Consider the following 24710-nt stretch of genomic DNA (forward strand, 5'->3'; position numbering starts at 1 on the left):
GCAGTATTTCCACTCACTGTAGTTATTGTTGCTTACATTGAGTTTATCCAAAGTTCTCAAATCCTGATGTAGATATCCATCTTTTGGTAATAAGCACTTACAGATGAGAGATTTGTTCTAAGCTGAACAAACTTTTTTTCGGTACTTTGAGCGTACTGAACTTGGCATGCCATTTATTGCTTGTACCCTATTTTGTGATGGGGAAGTTAAAACGAGGTTTCTAATTGGTCAGGTATGAAGCAACATTTAAAAAATCTCTGGCTCAGGAGCAATTAGTATTTCTCAACTTAAGGAAAGATAGAGAAGTGTAAAGTATAAACTGATGTTCTTTATCGTACTTTTGCCATCTAATGTTTCACATCCTCCCCCAACCCGATAATACTCATATCTGTACATGGAGCTCAGTTTTCTTCAAAGGATACAAAAGCAGCGTATATAGTTTGCAGTTCTCCGATTTCTGTTCATAAATGACCACCTAGCAAAATACTTGCCACCATCAGTAATTTTTTAAAAATCAGATTTTCTCATTGGATCAAGTAAAAAAAAAAAAATAAAATGCTTAGATATGTTAATTAAGTAAGGAATAAATTGTTACCTGGAAATATTAACACAAAGCTATGAAGCTGAGCAGCAGGCACCTTAGTGACCTTATATGAACACTGCACCAAAAAGCAAATTATAGATTTGTAAGATTCTATGGCATTTGAACAAAAAGCAGCAACCTTTCTGCTGTTTTGAAGAGTTACGTAAGCTATCATCATTTTTCTTTTATTCTTTGCAGCTGGAATTTTCTCCACAAACCCTCTGTTGCTATGGGAAACAGTTATGTACAATCCCTCGGGATGCTACCTATTACAGTTATCAAAACAGGTATGACAGTGGCTTCCATATTTTAAATAAATCACATTGATATTTTTACAAGACCTTGTTTTCTGGTCTTTATAAAAACATCATCCAATCTGGTTATGAGCATATAATCCAAATTGTATACTGTGGAAAGCAGAAGAGTTAATGATTCAATTCTGAGGCCCTTTAGAACTGATAAATGGTCAGATCTGAAATTTGACTTTCTCTTTCTACAGATGCTTTCTGACTTGCTGGGTGCTTTGACTATTTTCTCTTTATTTCAGTGTCTGCATTCTTTTTGTACACTATTTCATAAGTATCTCATTTGCCTTCAAAATGCTTTTGATGTTTTTGATTAAATGTAATTGGACAAATGACTGAAAATTAAAGCTGTTGAGAGTTACAGTACTTAAAAATGAAATCTCTATGCATACCATCTGAAACCAGTTTTAAATGGTCTCTGGATGAGTAATTTGATGCATGTTAAAATATTTCCAAAATGACATTTGGATTCACTGTAGTAAATTATCTTAGTGACTGTTACCTGTGCAGAATTTTTACTTTTTTTTTAATTTTATTTTTATTTGGATAAGGAATTCACAAATATCATGTACTTTTTTCACACATATAACCTTTTCTATTTTTTTATATGTATAAAACTACAATTATTTATACATTCTTAAGTACACATTGAGATGATATAAAAGGAAAATAAACTTTTAAATAGATAATTATGTACTGTGGTAAATCTAACCTATTAGGCTAAGTAATGGAATTAGTTGTTAAGAAAAATGGTAATAATAGTTTCCATATAACCCTTCTGGACCATTTCCACTGGTCCAAAATGTTGCATATAAGCCTATGTATCAACCATTGTAGGTGTTTATATCCTAATTTGTTCATGCTTGCTCCTGCCCGCAGACATAATTATCCAATCCCTATGTACTTATTTACTTAATTTTTTCATTTTTTTATCCCTTTCCCAAATCTTTCCCTTTACTTGTGTTAATTCTCTATTTTCCAAAAGAAAACCAAAAAAAAACAAACACTTAGACTAGGGGTGCTTACGTTAGCAATATTACTGTGTTGATGAGAAGAGCAGTATAAATCATTAGGAGAGTCATCTAAAGTCTGCTCGCATTGGGGTTATATATTCAATCCATTTATTCCAGATTTGATAAAATTTTTCTTTTTGAGTTCTCAGGGAGTAAGTCAACTTTTCCATTTTAAATATTTCCAAGATAATTTCGTACCAATCTTCTAATGTAGGTGGTATTGGATTTAGCCATTTTCTAGTGATTGATTTCTTACTTGCCGCTAAGAGGGCCTGCAGCAACTTTATATCTTCCTTCTGTTCAAGAAACAATACATGCCCCAAATAGAGCGTCTCAAAGTTCGGAGGTATCTGGGACCTAAGTACCTTAACTAATGTTCTATGAATACCTTCCCAAAGTAGACTTAATTTAGGGCAATCCCAAAAAATATGAAAATGATTTGCCTCCTTGGAGCCGCACCTTCTCCAACACAACACATTTGTATCTTTATATTTTTCCTGATATGGGGTCTTGAAGTATCTTATAATGTTTTTCCAACAATGTTCTCTCCAAGTCAAAGAATTAGTCGAGGACCATTGAAAGCTGCGGATTTTCTCCCAAGCCTCCTCTGAAAGTACCAACCCCACTTCTTTCTCCCACTTCTCTTTAATATACAGTGTATTTACATTTTTAGCATGGGAGAGTGCATTATATAATCGAGAAACTGATTTACTAGGTATTGAACTGCAAGCCGAATTCAGAATCTTGAAAAATTCTAATTCTACTGTTGATAGGTCTGTATATCTACAACTCTAGAATTTTTACTTTTAATTATGTATTGTGTATACATATTGTGCATATTTGATGATAGAATTATTCAACTATTCCAACCAGCTGAAGAAAAACATCCTCAACTGAAATGTCAGTTGTAACATATCTTGAAACATCTAAGTCACACTCTAGGTTGTCAATACATAATCTGGACTCAAACACAAGAGTGGAACTGAGAGATTCCTGCAATATAAGAATGTCTTGGTATGTTAAATCCTGTGTAATTGTTTATCTGGACCTATCAATGTTATCTGAACATTGTAGTTCTGAAACTTCAAAAAGAATATAGGTAAAAATGATGTTTGTCCACACATCTAGTTATTTATTTTAGTTCATAATGGAGACGTACAGCATGAAACCAGGCCCTCAGCCCAACTGTTAATTCTTTTAAAATGTCCGTACCAACCAAGGTGCCACCCTGAGCTAGTCCATATATCTCTGTGATTTGCCCATACACCTTTAAATCTTTCCAAGCCAAATGTGTCTTGTGCATTGTAATTGTACTCTATCACTTCCTCCTATAGTTCATTCCATATACCCAGCTTGTGTGGAAAAAAATTGTTCCTTAGGTCCCCTTCCCTTTAAATCTTACTTGCCTTCTTTCCCTTAAACCTATGCTCTCTAGTTTTAGCCCTCCTCCACTTTAGGGGAGAAAGACTGTGACCAACCAGCGCTCCAAGCTCTCCAATCTGGCAACATACTTGGAATCTTTTCTGTACCCTCTCCAGGTTAATGTTTCCTGTTGTAAAATCATAGCAAGATAATCAAGCTTATAATTGTGGCCAATTTGTAATACAAATATGCCAGGTCCCATTTTGTCATTCATTTATTTTAAACTAAAAACAACACTAAACTCTGTTTTCTAAACTTGTCATCTCATAAACTCTCCCCACTGAAGTTTTGTAGTTAAGAAAATAAAGCTTTGAGAAAATTATTATTTCTTGTTGCTTAAGCTGATTTTTAACCTCTGTTCATAAGGTTATAAATGTAAAGCATCACCCAGATACTTATTTTAAACAGGTATCACTTCTGTGAGAAATGCTTCAATGAGATCCAGGGAGAAACTGTCTCCCTGGGTGATGATCCTTCACAGCCTCAAACGTAAGTATATCTTCAAATAACGCAGACATTTAAAAGATACTGTTTTCATTTTACTAGCAAAAGCCATTTTACTTCTGCATTTATTGCAGGTAAAATAAATTTTGTTCTCAACAGTTCCATATAGCCAAAGATATGGGTTGATGATTGAATGAAAATCAATAAATGAAATTGCAGTAAAATTAGTGTAAACATGGGAAAAGCAATTTTGTACATCAAAAATTGAATTAGGGTCTTTTATTATATTTGTTTTAGAAAGCATTGTAAAAAATTGTTTCAGCATCTCCAAACTAAAGGAAGTCCTGGGCAGGTAGTCATAATCTGGCAGTAGAAGAGTCTGTTCCATTTGCATTGACTTGCGACTGTGGTGTAGCAAGTCATTCTGCAGTGCAGTATTTTAGGATCTAATCCATTTGTTTTGATATGATCAAGCTAAACTTCATGACTGTGTGCTATCTCTTGCATCCTACTATATCTTCAGATTTTTATTTCTTTTAGGACTATTTCAAAGGAACAATTCTCAAAGAAGAAGAATGATACACTGGACCCTGAAATGTAAATGTTCTATGAAGACCTTTGTTTTATTGGGTTGTTGTTGACATTATCCTGAACCTCTAATCCTTGTAGTCAACTTTCTTATAGTTGTGATTTGTTTCCTGTGTCTTTTTCATCTTTTTGTAAGCTGCTTCGTTTTCAAGTTTCTGCTAATGTACCTGTTAATCAGCTGAGGTTGGAAATTTTGTACAACTAAGGTAGACAACTTTGTATAAGTTGCTTATCACAGATCCACAATTATCTGATCTGAGATTGAATTCTGATAAGATTTTTATGTATGTGACTTAATTTTCTCTAGTAACTATTTCCTGTTCGAGAATCTGTGACAAATGGGTTTATGGTAATAATTTTTTAAAACGTAGTCTTTTGCGAACTTTTAAATAATCCTGTTACTCATTTTAAACCATTTGTCAAATGAATAGATGTCTAATTTATTAGTTGGTTTTGCTGATGTGCCGATGAAAAGCATGTCAGAAAAAAAAAAGCTTAATTCCTTTTTCTCTCTAAGAATCATAGTGCTCTAAAGAAACCATATATTTCATTAACACCCAACTACCCTCCCACCACCCTACTTTTCTCTGGGTGCAAAGTAATTAACAAGCACATTGCTACTTTATAAACTCTTGACATCTGTATCATTTTTCTCCAGATTTGTTGAATGTATTGAATGTGGTCGGAAAATGCATCAGATCTGCGTCCTTCACCATGAGCTTATTTGGCCCTCAGGGTAAGTTGTATAATATATAAATAGGAACATGCATGTAGGCTATTTGTACTACTTAAAGGTGTTTTTTTTTCAAGAAAGGTTTCCTGCATGTGAATTAATGCCTTTTACATTTTGTATTTTCCCTAAGTTTGGAGACTGCTCTTTCGCTGTTTTGGAGGATATAATGTTTGGGTGACCTACAGTGCCTATAAAAAGTATTCACCTCCTTGGAAGTTTTCATGTTATATTGTTTTACAACATAGAATCACAGTAGATTTAATTTGGCTTTTTTGACACTGGTCAATAGAAAAATAATCTTTCGTGTCAAAGTGTAAACAGATCTACAAAGTGATTTAAATTAATTACAAATATAAAATATATATAATAGTTGATTGCATAAGTGTTCACCCCCTTCGAATCAGTATTTAGTAGATGCACCTTTGGCGGTAATTACAGCTTTGAGTCTGTGGATAGGTATCAGCTTTGCACATCTGGACACTAATTTCTCCCCATTCTTCCTTACAAAACTGCTCAAGCTCTATCAGATTGCATGGGGATCATGAGTGAACAGCCCATTTCAAATCCAGCCACAAATTCTCAATTGGATTGAGGTCTGGACTCTGACTTGGCCACTCCAGGACATTAATTTTTTTGTTTTTAAGCCATTCCTGTGTAGCTTTGGCTTTATGCTTGGGGCCATTGTCTTGCTGTGAAATTGGTTGAAAGTAAGTGTCAATTCAGAAGCTGTAGGTGCCTGCCCTATATTATTGTATGCTGTTTTACATTCATGTGAGCCATAGTTTAAAATCTAAATGCAGAATCTTAAACAGTGCACTGTGCTGCACTGAGCATCATGTTTCTGTGCTTGGAACTCACATGAGACTTGGACCCAAAGACTTTGACTCAATCTGGAGGGTCAATCTACACCTGACCTTTTCCAGTGGGTCCTCCTTACTTTGTTGCTTTTGGAAATATGTGACAGTGAGATCAATATAGGCTAACTACCATTCCTAGTGTCTTGCCTATTACTGCAAGCACCAAAAAGTAAAAAGGAAAATGCTCAATTTTGCCCATCTTTTCAAAGATAAATATTTTAAAGTATTTCTGCAATGTGGTTAGGGCTTTAAGTAGAGCCTAACAAAGGCAAAAGGAGAAGGGAGAAATCTGACATTTTTTTCCCGAAGGTGTTCTTGGGATGAGTGTTCAAGTGAAACAGAATTCTTAGTCTGTTTCCTGGCCAAGAATTTACTGATTTTATTTATTTATTTATTTATTTAAGATATGAAATGGTAACAGGCTCTTCCAGCTCAGTTACACCCGTGTGACCAATTAACCTACTAATCCTTGTGTCTTTAGAATGTGTGAGGAAACCAAAGTATCCAGAAGAAACCCATGCAATAACAAGGAAATGTACACACACCTCATAGACAGCAGTCACTACTGCTGTAATAGTGTTACATGAGCCCCTATGCGGCTGCTAAAACTTGGATTTTCTGTGGGGAGGGATGGGATTGAGGAAGATGAGGGCAGTATTGAAAATTTATGTTCATCACAAGTCCAAGCCTTAAACGTTAACCATTCACTTAATGATACTGAGCGGCACAGTTGCACAGCTAGTAGAATTGCTGCCTCACAGCTCCAACAAGCTGGGTTAATTCCTTGCTTCTAGCTGTTTGGTGTTTACATTTTTCCTTGCTACTGCCTGGGTCTTCTCTGTTTGCTCTGTTTTTCTCCCACATTATGGTAAATTGCTTCCTTGTGTGTAAGTGTGTGATACAATGTGGAGTGAGTTAGACAGGAATACATGGAGAATAAGATGGAATTGGAGTGGATGGGTGTTTGATGGTCAGTGTGAACTCAGTGGGCTGAAGAGCAAATTCTTTGAATTGATCTGCAGTGTGGAGAGTGTGATTTGGTCAACCAGATTGAGATCACAAAATGTGCTCTAGAACCATTAATTCCTGCTGACATAATAGTTGTAAGACTGGCAAACTGGAGATATTTTGAACAATCTTATTGTGATAGATTGTCATCTTTATGGTGAAAGATTAACACAGTCAAAGAGTTACCTTAATATGGGCTTCTTCACGGATAAAACTATTAGTTCTGTACATTTTCAGAGCCTGATTTGGTAATGGAAATTAATAACTTCAGTTTGCATCAGAATCCAATTCATTGGCATCAGAATCACAATTAGATTCATTGTCACTGATATAAGTCATGAAATTTGTTATCTTGCAGCAAAGTATGTAGAAATTACTGTGTGTTATAATAAGAAATATATAAAGTATAAATAAATAGTGGAAAAAGAGAAGGAAGTATTGAGATGGTGTTCATAGACAATTCAGAAATCTGATGGTGGAGAAGAAGCTATTCCTAAAACGTAGAACACCGTTAAATCGAGAGATCTGTATATGTTTAATTATATTGTTAATTTCCAAGTCTGTCTAACCAGTCTCCTCTTGCTTCTTGCAGTTTTGTTTGTGATCCCTGTTTAAAGAAAACTGGGAAAACAAGAAAAGAAAATAAATTCTGTGCAAAAAGTAAGTAGACTTTTTTTTAGTGAAAAGTGATTGTAAAATCAATGCAGTTTTAAAAGCTGTTGGATGGGCTAGCAAAACAATGTCTCAAAAAGCAACTATCCTTCAAAAGCATGTTGCCCTTTATCGATATCTGAGCTTCCCAAAGATAGAAAGTCACTCCCTTTGACATCAAGGAAGCCTTTGGCCCAGGGTGGCATCAGGGAACCCAGTAGAACTGGGGCCTGTAAGCAACAAGGGAAATCACTCCAGTGGATAAAGTCATATCTTGCACAAAGGAGAATGTGGTGTTGGAGGTGTATTACTGCACATCATGACCGTTATCAGCCACTTTATTAATAACCTACTTCCATTATGAAGTCAAAAGTGCTGGTGAATGTGCACTGTTAATTCTATTCACAATCCCCTTCAAATGATGCAGTCCCTAGTTAAAAAGAGACAGCTAACATCCGTGTCACAGCTGTGTCAGCCAATGAGAGTGTAATAACCTAATATTGACATTCGGTGGTTGGGAGCAATCACTTTCATTCTTGATAAGGAAATAGATAGCCAGATTTTCATCACTTTATTGTGTCAATCCTGGAAGTGTTTACCAAACTAATTGGTGGAAGTATTTTCAGCAGTTCAAGAAGACAAGTTGCCATCACTTTGTGTTTAATTAGGGATGAGGTAATAATGCCATGCTTGCTGGCAATGCCTGTATCTATTACAAGATGCTTAGCAAGATAACTTTCACATTTTGTCCCTGTCATTGGAGATGTTGGTGACCCCATCTCTTCTACTCCTGTCACTGTCTGGAGATGCACATCTTAACAACTGAACATGGTACATCAGTAACCCATATTCACCACCTACAGAAATAGGCAATTCAGCTTAGCCTCCTCAGAATAAATTTTCCTTTATAATTAGTATGTCATAGTGGCTCACAGTGATGCACATTTCTTAATAACTTCTGGAAATGATTTTTCTAGAAAGTGGTTTCTATTTGTGATGCATGTTGGGTGGAGACAATTAAGAATAAATAAAACAGCATTCACTGTGTTCACCAGGTTCAGGAACGGTTATTACTCAACCATCAGGCTCTTTAACCAGAGGGGATAACTTCGCTCACTGCCAACATTGAACTGATTCCACAACATCTTGACTCATTTTCAAGAACTCTACATCTTAGTTCTCTATTTGTTTATTAATATTTTGGATTTTTTTTGTGCTTACAAACAATTTTTTTTCACATTAGTTGTTCATCTTTGTGTGCAGCTTTTCATCGATTCTATTGTTTTTTGTATTTACTGTAAAAGCTGCAAGAAAATTAAATTCAGGGTAGTGTAGGATGGCATAAATGTACTCTGATAATAAAATTACTTTGGACTTTAAGTATTGAAAAGGAATTGTGGTAATGATTTACATTGGCTATGGTATGGCTACAGTGTAGGTTAGTGTGCATCTGATGCCTTTAATTTTTTTTTACTGAAGTGTAATATTAAAAGTAAGGAAGAATGCATAACATTACATCAAAAACTTTTTGTTTTCTCCTTAGGGTTACCAACCACTAAGCTGGGTGCTTACCTAGAAACTCGTATTAACGACTTCCTCCGCAGGCAGAATCATCCGGAGGCTGGCGAATGCACTGTTCGGGTGGTACACAGTTCAGATAAAACTGTGGAAGTCAAGCCAGGAATGAAGGCAAGGTAAGAGAGGGTCTCAGCTGCACTAAAGCTTTTATCTCTAAAATGGATGGGGGAGGGAGCTTCATTTGAAATACGTATACTATGACAACTGGTTTTATATGTAGGATATCTATAACAAACACATCAGCAACATGACAGAGGTAGCATGATACATTTGTAGAAACATTGCAGTTGGGACTTGGTAACTGAGCTTCATCAAAAGTGGAAGAAATTTTTGAATAAAGCAGAAGAAGCTGTTCTGTGTGATGTCATTCTAAAAATGGTGATGGACTTTCAGTTTAACAAAGTGGTAATAATTCTGTATTTTTTGAGAACTAGTGCCTTTTGGTATGCTGCACTGGGTAAGAAATTGGGTGGAGGCAAGTGTTTTAAATGAACTGTCTTTATTTCTAAATATCCATTTTCAGGATCTGGATGGCACCAGCAAGGCCAGTGTTTATTGGCCATCCCTAATTAACCTTAATGAGTCACATTAGTAAAACATTCCAGTCAGGTGAAGGATGAAATGCTGGAATTAATTTAGCATGGTTATTTTGAAGCAGGCACTGGTGATGTTACAAAGTTTTAATAGAAAGTGGTTTTATTCAGCAAAGGTTGTATTTGGGTGATCTGTTTTTTTTAAACTTCCTTGTTGCCGCCTCAATGGGACTAAAATGCTGGATGTACATGGATCTTAGCAAGGTCCCAGTTGACTGGCCGTTCAAAAAAAAAAAGAAAGCTAAGAGAAAATTAAGGGAGAGTAGCAAATTGTGTTTAAAAGTGGTTGAATGGTAGGAAATAAAAGGTACTGGTTGATGACTAATGCAAATCCACTGTTTCCAGTGGATTTGACAGGGTTCAGTACCTGCGTCATTGCTGTTTATAGTTTGTATTAATCACTTAGATTTGGATTTTGGGGATATCTCAAATAAGTTTGTAGATTTTACAAAAAAAAAATGAGTAAGGAGGAAATTAATGAATATTGAATTAAATACACTGGTATCAACAACCATCTCTGTTACCTCTTGAAAACATTTGCCAGGCAGATCTTAGTCACTGCTGTTAATCAAAAATGGTTTCAGTAGTTTGCTTACTACTGTATTTACTTACTTAGCCCTCTTCACTTTTAAAATAAGATAACCATTATGGTCCTCCAGAACTCTGGCAACACTGGTCAAGGAGGAATAAATTCCAGAATTCCCTCCTTTGCTGCTTATCACAACTTGGAATATATTTCATCTTGATGTGGTGATAGGTCCAAAAATAATAAATCCCTAAATATTTAATACCTTTACCTTGCTTATCCTATCAAATATTTCACAGATATCCCCCTTAACTACAACATTGACATTGAATAAACTCTTCTCAGTCTTCCAGCCGGGTACAGGCATCAACTTTAACCAACATTTTCGATAACAAACACTGCCGTCTTTATCGGGGATGATGCCTGGGCATGTCTGGTCTGGTAGTATTTATACCCCCGTTGTCAGTCAGCCCTGATTGGTTAGTCCTCATCCAATCAGGTTTACGTTGACCCACCTTGTTTACAATCGAATTCTAGTTCTTAGAGCAAGATCTTAGTCCTTGTTAAAATTCTTTTCCTCTAGTTTAATGGCTTCCTTCAGGCAGTCTCAAAAGCCATTGGCATGGCACAGTAGTTTACTTTAACAAAGAATAAGGTCTCGACTGATAAACTGGGGAATTGCTTAATGGTTAAAGCTTCCAGAGACCAACTTGTTTTGTGTAGATCTGTACTAAAACTCCCTACGTGATTAATATATGAGCTAAAATTTGCCACATAGGTGGACTTTTGTTGTATTACAGAGATACTTAGTTAAATTTTAACTGTGGAAAAAATATCAGAAATAATTTGTTATCTCAAATGACGAAATTAACAATTAATAGAACTTAAATGATGGTGGATGTTAGATTTATCCCAATGTATACCTTTGTATGAAGCTCACATTTTATTGTTCAAAAAAGTTCACATTTTTCAAAAGATTTTCAGTGCTTTTATTATCAGTTAAGATAGAAAATTTAGTCCTTTCTACAAGGAATGCATTTGAGTCTGTGGTCGGGAGTATTGAAAGATTTAATACTAAATGTTGCATCTAGTTATATCTACTTTGTGCCCTGGAGCTCCTACGGTAACGGACGTAAAGCTGATTCTGAATGACATCCATGTGCTAAATTTCGTAACAATATCAGTATATCAATAAGTTGAAGATGCAGTTCCAAAGCTTAAACATGTTAATTACTTGGTGTTCACTTACAGGTTTGTTGATAATGGGGAGATGGCAGAGTCATTTCCTTATCGAACGAAAGCTTTGTTTGCCTTTGAAGAGATTGATGGTGTTGATGTATGTTTCTTCGGCATGCATGTGCAAGAGTATGGTTCTGACTGTCCTCCACCCAATCAAAGGTAATTCTGGTTATTTTGTAATAATATACACATGGAATTATTACCTTTTAGGCAACAGAAAATGATCTACTATGATGTTTGTCACCTCATTTGCTACTCGGTAGGGTGAGGGTATTTTTCCTAATTGCCACTTATGAATGTTCCCTTTAGAAGGTAGGATTGATGAGTGCAAATCTAGATGTTGTTTGTTTTAAATTAAATAAATTACTGAAAAGAAAACTTTCAAAACAAAAAATGGTTCATATTGGCGTGGGGAAGGAGGGGATAAGTTTGATTGTAGAAGTTCAGTAGTTTGTTTCATTCACTTCTAGTCACACAATAGTTAGAATTCCTGAAAGTTTGAGAATATTCCAGTTGAACCCTGATTCATAGTTTATTGCAGTCTCTGAGTCTGTAAATCATTTTTTGAACAACTTGATTTCTTCTTTAACATCCAAGTGTCCTGTTGTCATGGATTTATTATATTAATGTTCACTTTCTTCGAATATCAGTACATTTCACAATACATCAACTGATGAAGACCACTAGTGTGGGGGACTGTAACTTTCAAATTAGTTTTAGTGCTTTTGAAAATGTTGAATATTTTTTTCCTTTGACGATACTTAATGATTTCTTTTTCCTTGCAGACGTGTATACATATCATACCTCGATAGTGTACATTTCTTCCGCCCTCGATGTCTGAGAACAGCTGTCTATCATGAAATTCTTATTGGATACTTAGAATATGTAAGAAAGTTAGGGTAAGTGTTTGCATGGTGTAGCTAAGATCAAACTGAAATGCTCCAAAAAATAATTATTATATATCATTTGGTGTCTTTTCTTGAAACCTTAGTCTTGCACTTTCTCAATTTCCACTTGCTTTGAATTTAACATTCTAGATTTTAAAAGAGTAGCATATGGTTCCTGGTTACATATCTAATAAAGGGACTAGCCAGGTGGAAGTGCCCAGTGTCTAAATTGCTTTATTTCTAACCGTCTACTATATAGCATACACGTTCCCTTTTGCAGGGTGGGTGGGAGAGCTAACCATTATGAAGTTTCCATAAATAATTTTTGTTTATATTGATGCAAGAGGTCCTAAACTGGCTTTACACTTTTCATGTTTTTTTAAATCCGATCCAGATACACAGCGGGGCATATTTGGGCTTGTCCTCCAAGTGAAGGTGATGATTATATTTTTCACTGCCATCCACTGGATCAGAAAATCCCCAAGCCCAAAAGACTGCAGGAGTGGTACAAGAAGATGTTGGACAAGGCAGCGTCCGAGCGAATTATTCATGATTATAAGGTATTGTGCATGGTATTTGTTGCCATAATGATACCGAAAGCCAGTGGTTCATTGGGATGGATGCATGTTTCCAGCTACTATTATTTCTATATGTTTGAGACTTTAAAGTAGAAAAATGCTCTTTGGTGTTTGAATTTTAAGTGGAGGAAAAAAATGGCTCTCCAACCCAGAGCTTGTTCAGGAAAGCACATCATATTTGGAGAGTGTTAAAAGCTCTTAGGAAAGGAATTGCATGGATAAAACTGAATACTCGGCCACAAATAACAAAATTATTTAAAACAAATGCTTGGGAATACTTTAAAGGACAGACTCAAAAGGATAGGAAACTCCACTTCCATTCCTTCATCTTCACTGGGTCTAAATCCTGGAACTTCCTACTTAGCAAAGATGTGGGAGTGCATTCATCCCCATAAACTACCACCATCAGGACTGTGGTGGCTTAAGGTGGCATCTTTTCAGAGCAATTCAGGATGGGTAACAAATGCCAGTCTTGCCAGCATTGCTCACATTTAAGCAGCTCAAATGTCCAAGGGTTTCACAAATGACTAGACCAAGTGAGAAGTGGGTGAAACTGAGGAAATGCAAATAGGAACAATCTGATCATCTGTTCTATGGTTTGATAGAAGATCCTGGTTGATCTTCTATGTCAGATCAGTTCTTCTCCCAAATCCATTAATACACTTCAAATCAAAATATCCAGCAGCCTTACACTCAAATGGTGGAAAAAATATATTAATCTCAACTATATGACTGATTTATTCACCTTTAACTTGGCATTCTAGATTTTCCAGCAAGGAGAAAAACCTGTCACTGTCCTGCCACAGGGTCTCAGCTTGAAACGTTGACTATACTTTTTTCCTGGCCTGCTGAGTTCCTCCATCATTTTGTGTGTGTTGCTTGGATTTCCAGCATCTGCAGATTTTATCTTGTCTGTAACTATCCTGCCAAGTCTTTTTCAAATCTTGCATAATGTTATTTCTTAGTATGGAAGCCAAACCATTACATTACACTATTTACAAAGAAAAATCATTGAAATGGTTACCCTTGTATTTAATCGCACTTTAGCCATTGTCTCCTGTATTCACTGTATTCATGCTTTAACCTTGTCTATATCCATTTGAAAATTTCATTATTTGCACTTGACTTCCTTGGCTGCCATCTGGATGTATTTAGCCTCTTCATCGGGCTTACTAAAATATCTTTAAATGTCCAAGGCCCGACCACTGATATTAGTGGAATGCCAATGTTAGAGGCCTGCTAAATTGAAAATGGCTAGTCTGCTCAGATTGTTTTCAGTTTTTTTTAATGTGTTCATACTATACGTGCACCCATTATAACCATTACCAAATTATGGCAATATTTTTTGTAGGCCTTCATAGGTCAGGGTTGACCATGGATGTTGCCCATGCAGCAAGCTCCCCCTCTCCACGTACCCAATAAATCCAAAGGAATGGCAGAGACCATTGCAGGAGTTGCCAGTCAGCATTGAACTCAACGTAGGGCTGCCTTAAGGACTCCAACTCAGGAATTTTCCCTCAGGGTTTACTCCCGAAGCCTTCCCCATGAGTGGGTATACCTTGTCGCAGGTGTCTTCCCTACTCTTTACCCATATATCAGGTGATATATTGTTCTCTCCAATGAGCATAAGCTATCTTATTTGAAAACATGTTAGTAGTAAAATAAGAGTTTGTACATTAGTTCACATTTTTGTATTACACCTTGTAGTTATATGATATTACTAAATAATATAATATGCAATAGGTGCACTCATACTGTATTTTTCTCTTGCAGGATATATTTAAGCAGGCAACAGAAGACAGACTGACGAGTGCAAAAGAGTTGCCATATTTTGAAGGTGACTTTTGGCCTAATGTGTTGGAAGAAAGTATCAAAGAATTGGAACAAGAGGAAGAAGAGCGTAAGAGAGAGGAAAACAACACTTCTAGTGAGAGCACAGATGTAAGTTGTTGCTCATATAAACTGAAGTGCACATAAAATACCATGTGTAGGTGCCTCAGCAAATTCACCAGCCATGAAAAAAAATTGCAAGAGTGAAGTAAGTTAAAGAGGGGGAATTAAACTTGAAGGGAAAAATAATTCCTCTTCCCGTGTGCCCACTAAAGGGAAATTACACTTGGTCTCCAGGCATTTGAGTGATTCCTATCTGTTGTGCCATTCTGAACATTGTGCAGTGCTTTTGGGAATTTCCATGGGGTAGCTGGGGTAAGTTACAAAGGGCAAGAGTTCTTTCTAGTATTGATGTTAATTATTTTGTTAACCATTAGACTGATCACAAAAAGCATTTCCGAATCATCTTGACTTCCAGAGTTTTTATTCACTTGATATACTTGATACATAAACCACCCACCCTTCCTCGAAGTATTGCTAATTATGTATTCAGATAGGAGTTTAGTAAAACTTTGTCATTAATTTTTATTGAACTCCCTTATGTGCTACAATAAGTCCCCTAGCTACACTGCTGGGATCAGATGTTTGATTTATAGTTAAATACAATAGCAGCCCTGTGCTGATTTGGTGTCCCCAAATAAGCACAGGGCTCATTTGCAAATTAGTGAACTGTGTTCATAAAACAATTTGGAAGTTGACGAGATGGAGGACTTTAGGGCAGTAATGCACTGCATTTTACACAGGAAAGCGTAGGTGGCTTCCCATTTGGTAGGAATCTGAATTTGCTAAATTAAAATAGGCTTCTAAATAAAACTAATGTAAGGTCTAGGAGTCTTCAAAAGATAACAAGATAGCATAATTTATATATGAGTAATCTCAAGCTATGATATACAAACCTGTCTTGTTGTCCATCTAGTCTGCCACCCAGAAATTGTGGACCAGTCCACAGCTGATCTAGCAGCCCTGAATACTGGAATACCCAGTCCACTGCCATTAAATGTAAACAGCTTAAATAAAGATTTAAAAAGCTTTATTAGTAGCTGCATAGACACCTGAAGAGCAGACTATCTGTTGGATGAAACTCTGATAGAGGCAGATGCCAAGTTTTTAAACTCACCAGTGGGAGGTGGTGCTTTAGCACTGCTGGCCCACCACCTCGAGGGAGTCTTGATCATAAGTGGGCCGAAACTCCTGAACACAGGTGGCAGATCAACTGATGATCCCACTGGTGATAGCACAGGACAGTTAACATCTCAGTCCACGTTTATTTTTAACTCTTAACACATTGAGATCATGTGCCATCATTCCAGACTGAGCTGCTCCATGAATCCCTAATTGTAAATTTATATCTTTCCAGGGAAAAAAGGGAGACAGCAAAAATGCAAAGAAAAAGAATAACAAGAAAACGAGCAAGAATAAGAGTAGCCTGAGCCGAGGTAACAAGAAGAAACCAGGGATGCCCAATGTGTCTAATGACCTCTCCCAGAAACTGTATGCAACCATGGAAAAGCACAAGGAGGTATGTTTTCTTTCTGCTGTTCCGATAGTCTTTTGCAGGTAATTACGTATTTTCTATTTCGTTAGTTTTGTATGTCTCCTTGTTTCAAGTATTGAATATGCTGTCCCTTGGTTATTCTGATATCACAGTTGTTCAAAGAAGGTACAAAGTGGTTAGTAATTCTATCCAATGTCCTCCTCTTTCTCTACCCTTGAAATTTAGAAAATATATATCCACTCTTCCTCCAAAATTGTGGGAAAACAAACTTTTATTGGAATACAATTTAATTGGCAGTGGTGTGCCGATTAAACTGCAGACACAAGTCATCTGATTTATCTGTCTGAGCCAAGACAGTGCTGCAGGTACTCCTATTAGCTCCAGTATTTCCATACCTGGTGGCTATTGTATCCCTTTCTGCAGCTGAATGAGGATAGGCAGAGGGAGCAGTGATAATCCCTGAGTAAAAATAGATGGTGGACTTTATGCTGCAATGTAAACAGTCTTCCTCTTGGCTGGTCCCTTGGGGTTGAGAGTGACTTGGTTGCACATGAGACTTGCAGTGGCAATGTAGGACCTGCAGATTCTGCCAAAGTTAGGGCAGGCGGTCCTTTGCTGGGCAGGTGAGTGGTTTTTTTTTGGGTTTCTGTATGCTCCTGACAAATAGATATGGTGTTCTCTGTGCCATTCTGAACGCTCCCCCATTTTGAAAAGCTGTGGGTCAGAGATGCCCAGGAATTGCTGAAGGAATTGCATTTCTCCTCCAAGAAGTTTTTGAGAATGTTGGTCATTTTTGTTCTGCTGTATCAGGCCTAGGTATAGGCTGTCTGTTTCACAAATCTGATTTTGGTCATACAAACAACACTGATCGCAACACTGTTAAATGGGTGCAAGGGCTCGAATGCTGGCAATGTTGCTCTGGGAGAGGACATTGTTCCCTTTATCCTACTAGTGGATTAGGAGCATTTTGCAGATAACATGGTGATGTCTCTCCACTGCTTGTAGGTGGTGTATGACTGAAGCTTGTGAGAGGTAAAGGCCCTGAGCTTTATTCTGATTTTGAGATCGCAATACTTTTCCTTAGTCAACAAAAATGCTGCCGTATGAAGAATTTTGTCATCAATGTCTGCCTTTACTGTGGGGAGGGAGGGGGAATTAAGGACAGTGGAAATGTTTTCCAGGGTCTTGTCCTGGACTTTTATTGTTGGAGGGCAATGTTTTGCAGCAGGTATATTTGGTAGAGAACCTTTTACTTTGCAGATTTAAGCAAAAGTCCATTCTCAGATATGCTTCAGTGAGTTGAGTCATCAGAAACATGCCTCTCTCGAAACTTAGGCAAATTGATCTGTATAATTCTATTCATTGTAAAATATGTATCTGTATGACCTTGTTTTATTTAAATTTTATTTATCGTAAATATTTCACTGCACTTTTTTAAACATTCATTTTCTGTTGCAGTCTGTAAATAAATTGGAAATAAAATATGAGAAAACAGTGAAAATAGTTGATTGAACAAATATGGTTTAAGTCTGTTAGTACAAAAATATAAAAAATAATACAATTCTGGATAGAATTGGGACAGAAGTGTTGGAAGTATTTTATTTGCAGAGTGGATGAACTGAAACTGGTTGCTACAATGAATTTGAGGCCATGCCAGTGTACTAGTTTGAGAATGATTTCCATGGTAACACAGTAAGATGGCACTTCATCCAGTAACATAATCACCGAGTTATATTTATAAGTTGTGTTTAGTTAAGATTATTTGGATATGATGAATTCTTCTAGAAATAGAAATTATTTATTATACTGAGGATTCCGTTTAATTGAGACAAATCAAGACCAGTAGATTTTGACCTTTTTAAGGGGCTGCCCCAATTAGCCGAAGTTTCATGGAAATAGTTAAAAAGGTATAAAAAAGACAAACTGAGTAATGAATTATATACTTAAATGAAATACAGAACAAATTAAAACGATATCAATGATACTATAATACTATAAACTATTATTTAAATTTCTCATTATTCCCAACTTCTTGAAGAAGTGAAATAGTTTCATTTTTGCTCCCAGCCATTTCTGGCATCCCCAAGCCTGAACGCTTGAAGCCTCAGTGAGCAAAACAGTCCTGAATTGCCCTACTGCTTATTAGTGATGCAGTCATTGCTTTTTGCACACAAGCACACGCAACTGATGCTATTTAAACACCATTCGTTTTGAGCACACTGTAGCATCTAATGGCTACATGAGTACGTACAACTGCCACTAATTAGAACCTGTTCAGCAGTGGTATTGATGAAAATAAAGGGAATACCGGCTAATTTCTCAATTAGTTTTTGTTCTTTAAGAGTGCCCCAAATAAATGGCTACCCCGATTAACTGGAATCCGTTCTACTTGTTTTGACTGAATTTTAATTGTCTGGTATCTTTTTTAACAGGTGTTTTTTGTGATCCGCCTGATTGCGGGTCCTAACTCAAACTCACTGCCAACCATCTTAGATCCTGACCCACTCATTGCTTGTGACCTGATGGATGGACGTGATGCCTTTCTTACACTGGCAAGGGACAAGCACATGGAATTTTCATCACTGAGACGAGCCAAGTGGTCGACCATGTGTATGTTGGTAGAGCTCCACAACCAGGGCCAGGATCGCTTTGTATATACGTGCAATGAATGCAAGCACCATGTGGAGACCAGGTGGCACTGCACTGTTTGTGAGGTGTGTACTAGTATTAGTTTATTGTTCCAGTTCACTTATTCCAGTTTAATATTTATACCAAGTATGCAATCATGTACTAAACCTCTTTCTGCTCCTATTTAAATAATTCTAAATGAAACGTGGTTGAAAAGGTTATGATAAAACCTGTGACCACTCATTGCATTGCTTAGATAGGAGTTAAACCGTTTTTCTGGAATATTTCCCTGTTGACCATTCTTTCACCATCTTGAGCTGCCTGGACTTCAAAACTACCTGTTAGCCATTCAGCCTTCGGACCTGTTTCACTCTTTCAAGTAATGGCTGGTGGAATCTCAGTTCCATTTATCCTTTGGTAGTCCACATTATTTAATAATTTCCCTTAATGCCCCTTCATCACTAGAATAGTTTCAGTTGACTGGACAATTTTTATATTTAAGGCATTAAATATATTTCTTCCACCTTTTTCATAATATTTAGGTTGTGTCTCTGCAGGAGTTCTTCCTTTTGTTACTTCCCAACCAGAAGAAGTTTTATGAATACCTTAATGAATAATTTCTCATGTCAAAATTTAGCTGATCACCATTAAACCTTCCAAATTCAAGTATTATAGGCTAAAGTCACATGCCATTATCCTGTCCCAATTTTAGGAAAGTTTTCAGGCTATAATTTTGAGAATTACTGACTTCATGTACTTAGTTCATCAGCTCTTGTATGTTAACCACTACATGGAAATCTAAGTTTACTTTTTCTTGCCCTAGGATTATGACCTCTGTGTCAACTGCTTTAACACTAAAGGACATGAACACAAGATGGACAAACTTGGCCTTGGCCTGGATGATGAGAGCAACTCGCAAGGTTCAGAAGTGAGCACTGGGGATTCAAGGCGCCTGAGCATTCAGCGTTGCATTCAGTCACTGGTCCATGCCTGCCAGTGCCGCAATGCCAACTGTTCTTTGCCTTCCTGCCAGAAGATGAAGAGGGTGGTCCAGCACACCAAGGGATGCAAACGCAAGACCAATGGAGGCTGTCCAATCTGCAAGCAGCTTATCGCTCTCTGTTGCTACCATGCCAAGCACTGCCAAGAGACCAAGTGCCCTGTGCCATTTTGTCTCAACATCAAGCACAAGCTTCGTCAGCAGCAACTGCAGCACCGTCTGCAACAGGCCCAGATGCTGCGCCGGAGGATGGCCACGATGCAGCGAGGTGGTGTCGGACAGCAAAGCCTGCCATCACCGAGTGGCACCGCTCCAACCACCCCAACAGGGCAGCAGCCGAGCACCCCGCAGACGCCACAACCCCAACCCCCAGCTCCGCCTCAGCCTCAGCCTCCGCCCCAGCCACAGCCTCCGCCACCATCTAACATGCCTTCCTACAACAATATGGCAAGAAGCCAACCACAAGCCCCTATACCTCAAGGCAAACCGACTGGTCAGGCCGTCTCTGCAACCCAAGCTACACCGCCTGTTCAACATCCACCACCAGCAGCTGCCGTGGAGATGGCCTTGCAGATTCAGAGAGCAGCTGATGCTCAGCGTTTGATGGCACAGCAACAGTCTTTCCAGCGGCCCGGGGTAATGAACCCTCACATTGCGCCCATGAATCAAATGCCTGGGATGAGCATGAACCCACAGCCGTCACAGAGAGGCCCCACTCATACAGATCAGGGAATGGGACCAGCTGGCATGCAGCAGGCGCAGTGGGGTCAGGCTGGGATGGCCCAGAGTCAGCAACATCCACAAGGAATGCAGAGGCCAGTCATGCAGATGACTCAGCAAGCTCTACAAATGAACATGCAACCCCAGCCACCACCACCCATGTGCCAGGTTGCATCAGGAGTGCCTCAGCCCAGTCGAGGTGCCATTCCCCACGGAGCCCTGCAGGACTTGCTGCGGACTCTCAGGTCTCCAAGCTCCCCTATGCAGCAACAGCAAGTGCTCGCTATCCTCCGCTCCAATCCCCAGCTTATGGCTGCTTTCATTAAGCAGAGGGCAGCCAGGTATCAAGGAAGCCAGGGTCAGGCTGGTATGCAAGGGCAGCCAGGAATGCAACCCCAGCCCGGGATGCAGGCTCAGCCAGGTCTTCAGGGACAGCAAGGCATTCATGGCAATCCAGGCATGCAGAACATGAGCCCCATGCAGTCTGGAGTTCAGCGGCCCAACATCCCTCAGCAGCCACAACAGCAGCAGCAGCAGCAACAACAACAGCAGCAGCAACAGCAACAAAGCATGGGTGGGATAAATGCACAAGGGCAGTCCATGAACATAAGTATGAACTCCCAGTTCCGGGAGCTTTTGATGCGAAGACAGCTCCTGCAGAAGCAGCAGCAGCAGCAACAGCAGCAATCAAACTCCGGCATGGCTGCTGGAATGGCTAATCAGTTCCAACAGCCTCAAGGCTCTGGTTATCCCATGCAGCAGCAGCAGCAGCAGAGGATACAGCATCATATACCCATGCAGCAGGGAACCATGGGCCAAGTGGGGCAACCCATGGGACAAATGAGCCAACTTCCACAAGCAGGAATGGGTGCAGAGGGCACTTCAAGTCTCCATCAGGCCCTCCAGCAGCGAATTCTCCAGCAACAGCAGATGGGTTCACCAGCCCAGTCCAATTCCATGAGCCCGCAGCAGCACATGCTCCCTGGTCAGGCCCAGTCACCTCACCTCCAGGGCCAGCACCCATCCTCTCTCAGCAACCAGGTACGGTCTCCGCAGCCCGTGCCTTCACCACGCCCGCAGTCCCAACCACCTCATTCCAGCCCGTCACCCAGGATGCAACCTCAACCGTCTCCACATCACGTGTCGCCACAGACTAACTCCCCACATCCGGGAATGGTAGCTGCCCAGGCAAATCCAATGGATCAAGGACATTTTACTGCTCCGGACCAGAGTGCAATGCTTTCTCAACTTGCTAACCCTGGAATGGCAGGATTACATGGTGCCGCCAGTGACCTTGGCTTGGGTTCTGACAACCCGGACTTAACAGGCACAAACATTAATCACAATACACTAGACATCTTGTAGCATTTTGGGAGCAAATTCTCATTTTTCGTCTTTACTTAGGGTTTTTTGTACTGAAAAAAAAAAACAATTTTGAAATTTCTAGGGAGGACAATTGTCCCAGAATTCAACAAACTGCAATTTATTGAGAGAAAAAAAAACTGAGGGATGATATTATACAAAGAATATATTTTTTGTTAACACTGGTCGATGGCCAGTCCTTTTTTTGTTTTCCTATTCTGTTATTTCAATTGCAGGTTGCCCATACCTACATTTTTTTAAGAAAAGGAGAGTTGAAGTCATATTTTTATTTTCTAACTTCAGAAAATCTTGTAAACATTTGTCCATTAATGCAAAGCATTTCATGGGAAAAAAATACAGCCTGTCTTACTGTATACATCTGTTTTTGTTTGACAGCAATGAATTATCATACCTCTTGTGTATTCCCCTTCTTCCCTTAATTTTTTTTCATTTCTATACAAGGGTTTGAACAGAAATTTCAAAGTATTAATAATTTGTACAGGTAGAACGAAAGACTATTGCACAAACTGGCAGCTGCCAAATGTCCTGCGGATGTAGAATATTGTGGGGTTTTTCAGTTTAATGGTGACATTTTACTTTTTATTTTATTTTTTGGTGAGACTATCGAATGATTCTTTAAAAAGACTGTGTGGCTGATTTTATTGAACACATCCCTTGGTTTTTCCTCTTTCAGACTTCTGTGTAAAACTTGAAAATGGGCAAGCAGAAAAAGAGAAAAAAACCTATCCAGAAACGTGTAAATCATGCAATTTATTGATAATTACTTATAAATATGAACTTTGGATCACTGTATAGACTGCTAAAATTGATTTCTTTCTTATTTACCATATTGTTGAATAAACTGTGTGCAACAGCGACACTGCCTGCTTTTAATGGATGCTCTCTATATTTTTGGTGCTTCTCAGGACATAAAATTGTATTTTCTTTCAGTGGTCAGGATTTACAGATTATTCATTGCTGGGGGATAGCAACAGAGAATGGAAATACTTTAATAATAACCACCCTAACTGGCCTCGCTCCACTTGAAAGTAATGTTGAGAGATAATTTAGTTTTCCAGTTATTTCATGAGTGGGTATAACTTGAATATTCATTTTCAAGTTATCCCATTCATGTTTAAGGGGCAAAAAATTGAATTGAAAGTTTTAAGTTAAAAAATTCTTCAAAACATCAGCAGGAGGATCAGATAGAAAAATTAAACAGCTCTTAATAGCCCATTTTCTTTGAGTCATGCTGAGAACTAAAAATCCCAAGTAGCTAATATATAATCAAGATGGTGCAGTAGGGAGTATTGTTGCATCATTGTGGATGCTGTCTTAGGAAAAATTATGCTGGGAGAATATAAAAGATTCAAGAGAAAACCGGTGCCCTGGTCAACATTCACCTCCTTGGTCTACATCATCAAAAATTCATGATCTGTTAGTCATCCATATGCTGTTCTTGGTTCTGATATGTGCCACTGATTTTTTTAGAAATGAAACCATTGGTTGTGAACTTTATTTTTAAAAAAAATATGAAGGCATGATGAGACGCTGCATAAATGCAGCACCTTTTGTGCGTTGATTATGGAATGCAAGATGGAGAATGTTGGGGAACAGTTCAGGTTGAACTGATATCCATTGTTAAATTGGTGATTATCAAAGAAACTTCATATCGATATTGTTTTCTTTCAAAATTGCTATTGACTTGTATCCTTTGAAACATGTCCTTCAGTCCACTGATCCATGCCAGCCATCCAACACCTCTTTACATTAATCCTATATTTTTTTAATTCCAATATTTGATCTAGCGCAATTTACGCTGGCCAGTTAACCCAATCCACATGTGTGCTTTGTGGGAAAAAGCAGAGCACTGATGCCTCACAGCACAATACCAGCATTGAATAGGACATCTTTGGTCTGTGTGTGGTTTCTATCTCACAGGTCCTATTGTCACAGCATTGTTGGTGATAATTCAGCAGTAAATTTGGTCTGAATGTTTTGTGTTTTCATCCTGTTCCCCCAATTGTCCTGAATTCATGAACACTCACCTGTAGATTATACTGAACCAATTACACGACCTGGGATATTGTCTGAGAGTCTTTGAAAAGTCAGTTTTATTTTATTGTACTATTTTTTTTGTTGTCCAGGAAATCAAACAGCGGAGTGTTCAAGTGTGAAGATTTGCAGAGCATAATACCCTAGTGATGACATTTCTTCCCCATTGTAGCTGCTGAAAAAGTATCAAAACAGATCTGTGTAGAAAATTTGAATTCTGTACTTCTGTGAATATATAGGAAAGTATTTTCTAATGCCTAATTGTAGTCTTTTCAATACCAGGATTGTCATATTAGGTTGGCTATTCCTTGGAAAGGAGTGCAACCCCATCAAAACCAACAGTGTGTGTGTACGCACAAAACTACCTTCCAGATACATAGGTCTTTTAAGATTGTACTGATGGAGAAGAACTTGTTCTGGTTTATGTATTATTTAACATGTTATATAAATGAACCAACTCTGTAATGTATGATTCTATCTTAAAATTTAACATCAGTATAGAAGCACAAGTTTGTTCTTGTACTGTTCACCAAACAATGTTCTTCCCCACAAGAT

At 38.1% G+C, this 24710-nt stretch overlaps 1 protein-coding gene across 1 annotated transcript in view; it reads left to right on the forward strand.

Annotated features, from left to right (window-relative positions):
• Positions 1-22978, forward strand: part of LOC140204853 (histone acetyltransferase p300-like) — a 94027-nt gene extending 71049 nt beyond the window's left edge. The window contains exons 19-31 of the mRNA XM_072271727.1: positions 782-870; positions 3732-3812; positions 4308-4364; positions 5014-5091; positions 7546-7613; positions 9148-9298; positions 11553-11699; positions 12326-12439; positions 12822-12987; positions 14779-14946; positions 16253-16414; positions 18823-19104; positions 19842-22978. Of these exons, the coding sequence (XP_072127828.1) occupies positions 782-870; positions 3732-3812; positions 4308-4364; positions 5014-5091; positions 7546-7613; positions 9148-9298; positions 11553-11699; positions 12326-12439; positions 12822-12987; positions 14779-14946; positions 16253-16414; positions 18823-19104; positions 19842-22103 (3825 nt within the window). The 3' untranslated portion in view covers positions 22104-22978. The remainder of the gene's footprint in view (positions 1-781; positions 871-3731; positions 3813-4307; positions 4365-5013; positions 5092-7545; positions 7614-9147; positions 9299-11552; positions 11700-12325; positions 12440-12821; positions 12988-14778; positions 14947-16252; positions 16415-18822; positions 19105-19841) is intronic.
• The last annotated feature ends 1732 nt before the right edge of the window (positions 22979-24710 follow it).

This window comes from Mobula birostris, chromosome 11 (assembly GCF_030028105.1).
Source record: "Mobula birostris isolate sMobBir1 chromosome 11, sMobBir1.hap1, whole genome shotgun sequence".
Classification (NCBI taxonomy): Eukaryota; Metazoa; Chordata; class Chondrichthyes; order Myliobatiformes; family Myliobatidae; genus Mobula; species Mobula birostris.